At 38.1% G+C, this 12,402-nt stretch overlaps 1 protein-coding gene across 2 annotated transcripts in view; it reads left to right on the forward strand.

Annotated features, from left to right (window-relative positions):
• LOC107554349 (nectin-2-like) overlaps window positions 1-12,402 on the forward strand; it is a 172,709-nt gene that overhangs the window by 104,519 nt on the left and 55,788 nt on the right. Inside the window, exon 7 of one of the 2 annotated variants that reach the window (XM_016236836.1) lies at window positions 4,096-6,892. The exons of the other annotated variant lie outside the window; for it this stretch is intronic. Within the exon in view, the coding sequence (XP_016092322.1) occupies window positions 4,096-4,643 (548 nt within the window). The 3' untranslated portion in view covers window positions 4,644-6,892. Of the gene's footprint in view, window positions 1-4,095; window positions 6,893-12,402 lie in introns of those variants that run through there. 2 annotated transcript variants of the gene reach the window in all.

The following is a 12,402-nucleotide window of genomic DNA, read 5'->3' on the forward strand; positions in this document are numbered from 1 at the left end:
AGCTGAATGAATGCACCCTGAGCTCTCCAATAAATCAATAACAGGACGTGTGAGACAGCGGAAGGGAGGGGCCACCGCAGGCCATGGCTGAGATTTGAGCCTATCCTTTACAGTCAAAGGAAATGTGATCTGTCTGCGTTTGCTCTATCCATCATCCCTTTCCTTTTGCACTGCCAAAAACCTGTGTATTTTAGCAGAAATAAATGAGAATATAATGATCACACGGTGCATGTGCGGATCACTTTGGGTACACTGTTGTTGCGTGATTGATTGCTTCCATAGCAGTTGTAGTTCTACCTGGGGTGGTAGTTGTGTTATTTTATAAATAGGAACCATTTATAGACGAGTGAAAAGCAGACAGCTTTGTGGCGTCATGATGTGGAGCTCTGCTAGCAATCAGAGTGCAGAGTGGTCTCTACCTACAACCTATAGGTTAGGTAAAACATGAATAATGCCATAAATTACAACCCTGATTGCTGTAATTACAGTTAGCGCATTCTTGTGCCTCAGGAAAGGTGCCATTTTGTTGAGTTGAAAATAACGTGAATTTGTCAGTTCTACCTGGAAATTGATGACGCAATGTATGGAGAACTTTGCGACATTTGAATAGAGTGCAACAGTCGTGTTCTGTAAGGAAAAATTGCATTCATTTTTTTTCCCCATAGGGAAATTGATTATTAATGATAACTTGCATTTATAAATGCATATACTGTGTGTGTGTGTGATTTTATATATATATATATATATATATATATAATGTTTTTTATAAAGATTAAAATAGGAAAATACTTATATAAAATCTGAATGTACAGTTGTACGTCTGAATATATAGATACAAATCGTAATTTATGAATATAATAAGAATATTTCATTGTTTTATGTTTCTTTGGACGGTAGTTCTTTCCCCCATTAAAGCCATTGGATCTTTGTCGTCTTATCTGATATTCAAATACTTTTTTTCTTTAAATCAAAGTTGGTTATTCATCTTGTTGCTAATTGGTTTGATAAATGAAAAAATAAAAAAAACTTCTAGAACCAATGGCATTGAAAAAGTGGGCAAGTGTAAGTTTTGTGTTTTAATAAACAGAAGCGGTCATCATTTTTTCAGCTCTCTCGCAGAGAGCTGAAAAATTGAAACATGGACTTTAATGTCGAATGGTTTTGCAGCATGCCATTAACAGAGTGCGGCGGAATAATAATGCGCTGTAGTTATGGCACTTGAGGAGCTTAGCAGACACGTTAAAGGTCACGAGGGCTGAAGAGGGGCTTTGTCCACGAGCCCATCAACATTCTTAGACAATAATGACCTTTAACAGCTTCCACAACTCTCTAAGGTTCAGCCTCAATGTGGGTTGTAGGAACTCAACGTTTTTTCAGTAACACTCATAAAGAGTTGCGCTTGTAAATTCAGCAGCTTAATGTTTTATTAGCCCCGGAGTGGATCGATAGCGCGAGACTTCCCGCCTGGCCAAGTGCCATCATTTGGATAGCAATATCTTAAATTTACCCGAAAAAGGTTAAGCCCCCACACTACGGCCTATTAAAGATGCAGGGTCGTTAAAATTGTCCTGTGTGCTCTTCCATTTTTTCACTTGAGAACAAGAGCGGTCAAAATGTAACATAAGCTAGTTGTTCGGTCATGCTCAGAATCCCGGTTGAAGCAGCACCATATCTCTCCTCAACCCACCTTTTCTTTTGTCTCTCAGTCTCAGAGCTAGATGTCGACCATAGGGTTCACGGATACTGTCTTCCAGGCTGATGAATAATGGATCCTGAGCTGTGGCATCTGGCAGAGATAACGCCAGGAGAGTGAGGTTAAGAGAGATTGGGGATGTTAGCCGGTTGTGTTGTCATGTGTATGTGTGTGTCTCAGTCCCACATACGAGCCCGTTTTCAGTTGCAGCGGGGCTTGAAGAGACTTTAATGACAGTGGACTGAGAGGCATGGCGAAATGGAATAGGGTATCCTAAGGAAGAGCTCTTTTAGCACCTCTGTATCTCCCAGGACTGGGATAAAACAACCCAGCGGAGGAGCAAACGAACAGGAAAAAAGTGTGTGGGAGAGGGAGCGATTGTACGCTCGTTATATTGCAGGAATATTAAGTCGTATCCAAATTGTGTGGGAAGAAATTGAATGTACTTCTACATGTTCGCACATATATTTTCATCAGTAGCCTACTCTTCTTTTTGTCTTGTTTGAATGTTTCTCAGTAGTTCTGGAGCCTGTAGCGCTAAAACAAGTGCAAACAAGAGACTGTAGTGAAATTGTTATTTATTTTTTTGGGAAAAAAGCCTCTTGACTTGTTTATAGTAGCCTGAATCCATAATGACTTAAATTCTCATGGTAACAGGGGAAAATGCAAGAGGTGGAATTGGTGATTGCTTGACCGAGAGCGAGGCATAAGTTTAGAGGAGTGTGCATGCTATTTGGTCTTTGAATTAAACAACCTAGAAAAATTCAGCTTATTTCAGTAGCGCTGTTTGCTAAGGCTAGGGTCACTGTTTCTCTAACCCTCATATTTATATTCAGACCATCAGGGCACTTGCAAATTTTATACTACAAGAAAAAGAAATTAACATTGAGTAACTTACTTTTTAGAAACAATATTGATAGTTCTTTTGTTGATCCGCTAACAAAAAAGTTTGAAGCACATTGTTAGCAACACATAGTAGTGGCATTTCTGAATTTAGCGTTTTTTGAACAAATCGCTTGAGTAAATAATTCAATGACTCACTCGTATAGACAGTCACTTGTTTGTGAATGAATCAGTGTTTTGACAGATTTGATTAAGTGAATGATTCACTGAATCACTCAAAAAGACTATTAAAACTCTAACACTTAAATCAATGTTTCATACAGAAAGAGTCATTAAGTCTTTGAAAAATAATGGAAATTTCCAAAGTGTGGACCTAACAGAACATTTAATGCATTCTTTTTTTTTCATTTAAACAATCTTGTACATTACAACTTGATTGGTTGATAAAAAACACTTTTCTATTATGATTAATAATAAGTATTTTTGAGTGATTCATTAAAAGAAACAACTCCAACTCCTTTGCATAGTTAGAGCTACTGTATGGGTATGATATGATTTCTCAAATTGTGCGTCTTGAGGAAAGTGTGCTATTGTATTTCAAAGCAATTTAAGAGACCACTTAAGCATTACCTTGGCACCTGCAACACCCTTGCATTGTAGAAAAAGTTTTGCACTGACAAGCACCACTCAGGTTTTTTCAAAAAAATTTAAAAATCTAACTGTTATTTAAATCAGTGAGCTGGGTGTATTTTTAATCCATTTAACTTCTTACAAAACCTCAAACTCATGCACTTTTTCATAATTCTGTCGCTTTGCATATTTATAAGGTTAGATTTAGGACCAGCGTTTTATAATATATTGACCTGTGTGATACAGTAATGTAACCAAAATCAATGCAGCGGACTTGCAAAGCACTATTACTGTTCTTTAAGTTGCACAGGCAGGCTCGGTCAGAAGACTTTTGATTAAATCAGACTGTAAATATAATTATTTTTCTTCACCACTTCACCACTATGTATGTATATGAATATAGATCACTTCCTGTGCACGCTGCCTCAGCAGTGCTTTCCATGCAGGCTCTATGCAGCATGAGATGGGGCTAATCCTTCACGGAGCAGGTGTTCCTTTAGTGTTTGTGACTTGGACATGTTCCCAGGAATTTGGTGGGAATGCACAAGCTGACCAATTAGCTGACGTTAGCTGGAGGGCTGCGTTCCCAGAGTAACTTGCGTTTCTTCCTCTTTGCATGACCATACTGTGACATAATCTTTACATCCCTTCTCCATCTGTGTGTTTCTCTTTTTAACTCTCTACTTGTGTAGTGTAATTCACCTGGTCAGCTCCCGAGCGTAGAAGGAACGGACGTTTGTGTTGTTTTCTTGAACTGAGACCCGAGAGCGGATCCGGCAAACTTGGCTCACACCATAGGACTTGTAGCTGGGAACTGGGGGCAGCCAAAAACCATTTCATACCAAATCATACACCGCCACCTATGGTGAAGAATAGCTATCACCACCAAGCAGAAACTTCCTCATTTGTGCCCCTCCCCTCCTCTGCAGAGTCGACTGAAGACCCGTCCAGCGCTGGCGTGGTGGCCGGAGCCATTCTGGGAAGCTTCTTGGCCCTCATTTTGGTCGGCGCGTTGGTTACCGTGTTAGTGATGCGAAGTCGCCGCCATCAGCATGGATATTCGGGTGACGGTGAGCAGGGCGCTTACGGCAACAAAACCCGTCTTTTTGGAGGCAAGAAGGCTAGCAAGAACGGCGCAGGGGCCAACAATAACGGGCCAATCTACACATACCGCGAAAGTGAGCCAGGTGCCCTGACGGAGAAATGCAACGAGTTTCCGCGCATTACCGGAAGCACTCCAAGCGCCCATGACATCCTGTTGAGCGGCGAGCTGAATGAGGCCGAGCGCAGGAAGTTCGACGCCCTAAACGACAGCCTGGAGGATGAAGAAGAGGACGAAAGGTACGACCGCTTCAGCGGACTGCCGCCCAGCTACCAAATCCACCGGCATGAAGATGAGTGTGCACCTTATCTGGACGACGACATGGAGTCCCAGCGAGACGGCTCCATCATTTCCCGGACTGCCATTTATGTCTAGAGGAAGCAGATAATACACCTGACTGATATTTACTTGACCTTTTAGAACAAAAAGACAGAAACTTGCCATCTGAGGAGCCGAAGCAGAATGGTTAATGTCACATCTGTGGATGAAGGAATTATCAAACCGAAAACACAAATGAATGCTGCTCGCCTCACGATGTGTACTTTTAATGCATAATACTAACTAAATATAAGAGTGATTTTGTTGTTGTGTGACTGTAACGTCCCGTTAACGCCCATTCTAGCCAGAATCCATCTTTCCGTGGTTTGTTCACTGCCATGAGCACAATACTCTTTGAAGTGAAAAGAAAGCATTATGATTACCCATACAGGATTGTCAATGCTACGTCGCACGAGTGGCTCAGCAATCTGTGACCTAGAAGCTAAGGCCGTTGTCTCCAGGTTGCATATTCCAGGCTTCTTTTATCAAATCCCGGGAATGCCGTCTTCGAGAACAGCTGGATGTTTTGTTAGCGAAACAGAAAACGGGCAACACAACGCTCTCTCCAGCATCCTAACCCATTCATCTGTGATCAGCTCCAGCTGTGAACGCTTTTAACTTTCCCCCACTATTTTTTAGCTCTCGTTCATTAATCGGATGTCTTGTTACGCTAAAGGAATTTTCTGAATGACTCGAGGGGTTCTAGGCAGAGGCGTAATAGTGTTTTTGTTTTTTTCCCTCTTCATACTCTCCTGTCAACCTCTGCAGAACGGTTTGTTCCGGGCCATGTTTAATTCAGAAGTGTTGTGCATTAGCCGTGTGCGTTTTGGGCTGATGCATGTTTTTTCCAACCCCTGATTAATCCAGTTATATCAAAACCATTGAATGCAACATCTAAAAACTGCAAACACAAGCACGACTAGCATCAACACGAATCCTTCCGGGAGGAAATAGGCTTGGATTCTTTACTGTGTTGTCGTTTAACTTCACTAAAAGAGATTAAGTAGATTAATGCACATCGTAGATTGGCGGCAAAGGCTGGGACTTGAGAGAAATGCAACTGACGTGCCTTTGAGTGTGGGATTATGTGGACGGTCGGAGCGCTTGACGGACCTCAGCGGGGAGCGTTAAGCCAAACGGCATATGCTGCCCGGTTCAACGGAGTCCACAGTGTTGAAACGATGCCAGCTGTGAAAAAAGGGTCAAGGGGCGACGCATTCTCACCGTATGTTCGGCAGCGATATTAGGCCACTCACTTTACCGAGTCCCTCTAGAGTGGGTCAGCAGTTTGTTTTGAAGCCTCGTGCATAAGCCGACTTTTTTTGGACTACAAAAAAACCCCCCATTTCGGACAACTATGTGTGTAACAATGTGTGTCCAGATGTGGATTCATTAGTCTATGGGTTGTCGGCGAGTGCTTGCTTTGCATAATATCATGCCGCTTGTATGGATGCTTCGGCAGTGCTTTGAATTACTTGAGCCGTGACTCATTCATCCTTGGTTTCACAGCATCGAGTCTTCGGTGGAGGGAGGTTAGAATGATAATGACAAAGGAGCAACACACTCACCGATGCAACGCAACCCAGACAGAAGTCCATATCCAGCAAAGCAGATATAGCATGAGTAATTTGGAGATTATACTATCTGGACCCAGTGACTGTAAAGGCAGTAGTTACTCTAGCCTACAGTGTTCACCCCCGCTGCAGACTGTTAATTTTTATCCCCCCTCCCTAAAGCGCTTCAAGTTGCATCAGTGCACTGTAAAATAAGGATGGGAAAGCTACTTTTCTGAGAGCTGCTCAGGCCTTGAAATATTCAAGCTGATAACGACGACACAATGAAGATGTGGAGAGAGGAAACGGGGAGCTTATTGCGTCAGTGAATAATGTGTTATTTACAATAGCAAAAGTATTAACTTCACCTGTTTACTCTGAATTTGGAGTCAATGTCAGGCAGAATCATGTATTCAGAGAGGCCTGTGATGTTTTGTGAGATGAGAGTACTGAAAGAGCAATGTTGCCAAATCAAGTTTTCACAGCTCTTAGTATTAGTGTTTTAATAGAATCTTTTGTTGAACGTTTCTAAATGTTATTATAGAGTATTAGTATTAAGGGTTATATAGTGATGCCATGTTCTCATTTGCACAATCCCAAGGCTACATGAAGATTAATTATTTAAATAATTGGGCAAAACTCACAAAGAATATGTCTGGGTCACATTATACTGCAGAAATTAAGGAATTAATTAAGGAACTTTATTTTGCATAAAAAATAAAGCCTTGTTTTAGGATCTTATGTTTTATTGTAAATTATGCAGATTTAAATTTACAGTATCTTTTGTTACTTATACAAAAAAACAATTCCATTTAAATATATATATATATATATTACTTTAAAAATTGCTTTTAAAAATACATTACAGTAATGGCGGTTTAGGGAAGCATCTGTTTAATTGTCAAGAAAATAAAGCCATATTGCCAAAAAAAAGGCCCCATTTACTTTAAACAATATAATTTTGCAGATTTAGATTTTTGGAGTAAAATATAACCTGGACTTTGCCTGGCTACCCACTAATATTTGGAGATCAAAGATACCATCTATCCACATGTTCTCAATATTATGAATAAAAAAAAGTATGTTTTTATAGGTTGATGTAAGTGCCTTCTGGGATGTGTTTTTAGGGTTGGAAGCTCGCCACAATTCATGCAATGTTGAAATCCATTATTGTAAATTAATTCCAGACTTAAAGACTGCAATCAATCAACAATATAAAAAAGAAAAAGAAAAACAAGACCGCCTGAGCAACGGCAAATTGTCCCCACGTGATGTTTCTAAATTGCTCCGCATTATGGTGCAAGTCATTATTAACTCATCAGCTGTGGATGTCATTCCGAGCTGATCTGAACTGGTTATTCATTCACTCTGAATGTTGTGTTGTGTTGTGACACTGTGTATGAAAAACACTCAAACTGTTTCTTTTGTGTTTAAACTGCAACAGGTTCATATCATATCACATAACTGCTGTACAACAACACATCTTTGTCAAATCTTGTGAGAACAAACTATACTCTCTTCTTTTTGTTTAGTTTGTTATGTACTATGGATGGAAACCAGTGCTGTCCTGTGAGGTGTTGATGGTGTGTATCTTGACGTGATGTGTCCTGTGTGTGAGATATATATATATATATATATATACTGTATATGTATCATCAAGATATCCAGTGAGAGAAAAGTGTTATTTATGAGTGCTGTAAATAACAGATGTAGTGGTCAGTTATGGCCAATACCAAATATAAAAGCAGATGTAGTATAATAGGCCAGAGTAGACAAGAGAATAACCTCAGCTGCCTTGAGTCGGTGATTTAGACAGGCGGGAATCCAGTTGTAGCTTCCCGGATGCACACTAGCTAGTAACTGGCACACGGCCTACGATGAAAGTACAGTATGGATTGACGTTCGCACACTAACCTTTTGCACTGACAACTTTTTGCTCTCTCAATCCTCCTCAACATAACACACACTCCCACCCCTCTACACGACAAGACGTCAACACTAGATAAACACACACACACGCACTCCACTGTAGCGGGTGAATCTCATACTCATGTCCTGCTCGTATGATGCCTCTGACTCAAAGGAGAGGAAGAACACATTACTTTTTGTTCAAAGATAATTGTTGCATTATCACAGTGTTCTCAGGGTCATGGAAAGCATGGAAATATAAGGGAATTTTCTGAATGTTATTTTCAGACCTGGAAATGTATGACAATTAGGGAAATTTTAGTCAAGTCCTGGAAGTGAATTGGTCAAAATGTGCATTCTTTTTTTTTCTTTTTTTTTTTGCTGTATGCATTAATTATTATTAGTATACAAAACATAAAATAAAAATATATTACTTTAAAATTAACTAAAATAAAATGTAACTGACTATATATATTTTATAATATTTTAAATATTTTAATGATTATAATATTTTTCATTTATTTTTTCTTGATGAATGTTAATTTATAAAAAAAATTTATTTAATCTAAATATTTACATTTTAAAATATTTATAATATAAAGTAAAATATCACTTCAAAATGAACTCTTCCATTGTGTTTAAGAGTTTGCATTTGAGTTATTTTGTGACTTTCTTTTATTTTGTATTTTGAATATTTAAAACAAATATTTTATAATATTTATAATATCTCAATTATGGCAAAGAAAATAGGCATTATTTTACGTGACTGTAATGGTGTTAATTACATTTGATTTAATCAAACTATTATTTACATTTTAAAATATTTGTTTAAAATATAAAATAAAAAGATATCACTTCCAAATTAACTCAAGTAAAATGTAAATGCTTTAATAGCGTAAAGTTCACGTTTTAATTGAGTTAATTTTTTTTATTTTAATCTTTATTTAATTTTTTATATATTTTTTAAATCGACATTTTAATAATTATTATGAATTTTGATTGCCATATATCATTATTTATTATTATTATTATTATTAATAAATTATGATGTTTTCTTCTTTTGATGTTGGGCTGAAATATGAACCAGGCCATGTTTTTTTGTGAGATTCACCCTCAGATCTCCCCGCACACACTGTGGCCATCCAGGATTGATTCTCCGCAGTTAAAAGCTACGTGAGAAACTATTACACTGACATACACCAGTATTATCCCATTTAGTGAAAGACATTATCAAGATTCATGTAAGTTTCCTCCATTCCTCGCCAGCCATGCGGTTTTATAACCCTGAAAGACTCTTCCAGATGAGGTGGGAACCGCTGGGACTCTAATCTTCTCTGAAAACGGTGCCACAGCGGGCAGAACACTGCCAGGTTACAAACCAATGTTTCTGGCATGCAATTACGCAGCCTGTCCGCAACCACTACTCTTAATTTTTGACAACAGAAATGGGTTATGGCATCTCCAGTTTGCATCTGCCGCCGGTCTCAAAGCAACTCGGAGCCATTAGACGAAATTGGAACTCCACACGTGTGTTTTCATGGCCTGTTCCCTCTCATCAGCTACTTGTGAATACTATAAATAAATTAGAGAACTAGAAAAAGCATTACTAATTGATACGCAGCCCTGCATTACCTCCTGGTTGTTTTGCTGCTTTTTCATTGTTGAAGATATTTAGTCTGTTTTAGAGGAAGAGGATGCTTTAGCATCACAAAGATGTGATTAGTGCTAACAAAAACACTTCAACTTGTGCGGTGTGTTTATTTGGAGCGGAAACAAAAGCGTGTACATTCTAAGTCCCATTATTGTCCTGTCACATTATTTTTGTATACTGGTTGTAATTAAAAACCTGGTGGATTTCTAAGCGCTTTGTATCTGTTTGTTGATTTGATATTTTCTGCATCTTGTGTTGTGTGAATGTTTTTCCCAGCATCAAATGCAGTATGTTGTTCTGCCTTCCAGGAGCTCTGATGCAGCAGGACGATGATGCACGGCTTACATAGCTGGTTTCCGACAGAAATTACATTCTGACCCCCGACTGACAAGCGAAATGCAATCCTGGAAGGATGTTGATGTGTTTTTTGTGTGTGGCAGGGATAGCATGACGGGCGGCTAAACTCCTCGAGCACACATTGTAAAAAGTGGGTCACATGAGAGCAGGATCAGCGGTGAGATGTGCTCCATTAGAGGTCAGATTGAGAGTGAAGCACACAGTTACACAATTAACTGAAGCATAGCATCGTGGTCACTTAGAATCAGTTGGGTAGAAGTTTTAATATGCATTTCGTTTGATGTTGCAGTCTAATAGAAGCAGGCAAAATTACAAAAATATTAAACCGCTTTTCCCAAGAACAGTGAGTCAGAAGTCAAAAAGATGACTGCTCCAAAAAAAAAAAAGAATAATATTTTTTTTTTAAATGCATGTGTGAAAATGTAAATAACTGAAACCTGATATATAATTTGAATAAATATTTTCAATGTAATGTTTGGATGAAATAAAATATAATACATTGCATTTGTTATTTAAAAAATAAGTTGTAATAATTGTAATTATTTTATATAATTAATATGATCATATATATATATATATATATATATATATAATTTTAAAAAGTAAAAGTGATATACGTGATAGATTTTTATTTTATAATTTTAAATATAATTATTATAATTAAATATAATTATATAATGTTATGTAATATTTGAAAAAATACACACATATACATATTACTTTGTAAAATATCTATATTGGATATGATTATAAATATATAAATTCTGTTGTTTTTTTATAAAATTATTTAAAAATGATATTTATATATATGATAAATCATATAAATATGAATATATATGTATAGATACATGTAACTATTTGTTAAATATTTGCTTGTGTGTATTTATATATACATATAAATATACACAATACACACGCATCATGTAAACATAAAGTTTTATTTTGGGTGAGATAAATTGCGATTAATTGATTTGACAGGCCTAATATATATATTATATAAACCTGAGGGTTTCCAGAGGTGCTAATGCCTTTTGACAAACCTGCCGCCCATTGTGGCCTCGTTCTCATTGAGCCGGCGAGACACAGCGAGCCTCTCCTCAGCCTTGAGGGCCCACTTCAGGCACCGCATCTGTCGCCTTGACAACACTCTGCCACTGTTCGGTCACCACCTCCAGTCTCTCTCGTTCCTTCCCTGCACAAGTACATGAGTCCGCACGCAGTCGCCTCGGCTTTTGTGTGAAACACATACAGTTACTTTCCGAAAAACAATGACTGCGATGAAATTGTCTCCCCATAGTATTTCAAATTCTTGCACTGATCTGCTGCACTCCTTTACGCAATGCCATGTTTGTTGTTAGGATGACAAAAAGGTTTGAACTATACATTTTTAGGCTGGTCTGCCTCAGCATTGGCGCTCGTCAATGTTAAATTGACTGAGATGGCCAATTAAATCAAAGTAGGCGAGGCTTAGGCGGGGGGAGTGAATGTGTTTATATTTTAAAATATTAGTTGCAAATAGTTCAAGAATTTCCTTCCATTCTATGTCTTTATACATATACATTTACATAATACTTATACTTAAAAAATGCACCCAACCACAACAACCCCCCCACCCCCCTTTTTTTTTACTCTCTGTGAAGAACATTTTAATAATCTGAAGAATCTTTATGCACTATAAAAAACATTTTGTGCAAGGGAAAGAGTCCATGGATGTTGAGGGTTCTTAATGGAACCATCAATGTCAATAAAGAACATGATTGTAGTGCAGGCTGTAGGGGATGTTAAAATTGCTTTGTATTATGGTTTGATTAGGACCAAGTGGAAGGTACATCAATGGTTGCCATTGATTCGAAAAAAGACTGATTTTCCAAAAGAAGATCTCGTGCTGAGATGATCGTCGTAATTTAATAACATTACACTGGAATAGTAATTCCTGAAGGAATGCCACATTCGGCCATTTGCCAGGTGGCTTTTATCCATGCCGTACGGATACATAACACAGGGGGAATTTAGGTAAAGTGGCTTTTTGCCATTCATTTGATTTGACATTTATATGTACAGAATGGTCCAAGAGTCTGAGACCAATCAGCACTCAACAATAAGAATGGCCTGCAGCCAGTGTGAGAGCGTTTGGAGCTAGTTGACAGGACTGTCACTCATCCCTTCAGACCAGGGCTGCAGTGCCACTGAAAATTTCACATTCATTGATCTTGCACATCTGTTTTTATGCCTTGCAAACGTAAAGGCTTTTGTGATGTATTCTGTGCTGTTGTTGCAAATTTTGCTGATTTTTGCCAAGATTGTTAGCAAGCCGGCTGTCATAGATGTGGTGTAGTAGAAATTGCAA

This window comes from Sinocyclocheilus grahami, unplaced genomic scaffold, assembly GCF_001515645.1.
Source record: "Sinocyclocheilus grahami isolate Dianchi unplaced genomic scaffold, SAMN03320097.WGS_v1.1 scaffold498.1, whole genome shotgun sequence".
NCBI lineage: Eukaryota > Metazoa > Chordata > Actinopteri > Cypriniformes > Cyprinidae > Sinocyclocheilus > Sinocyclocheilus grahami.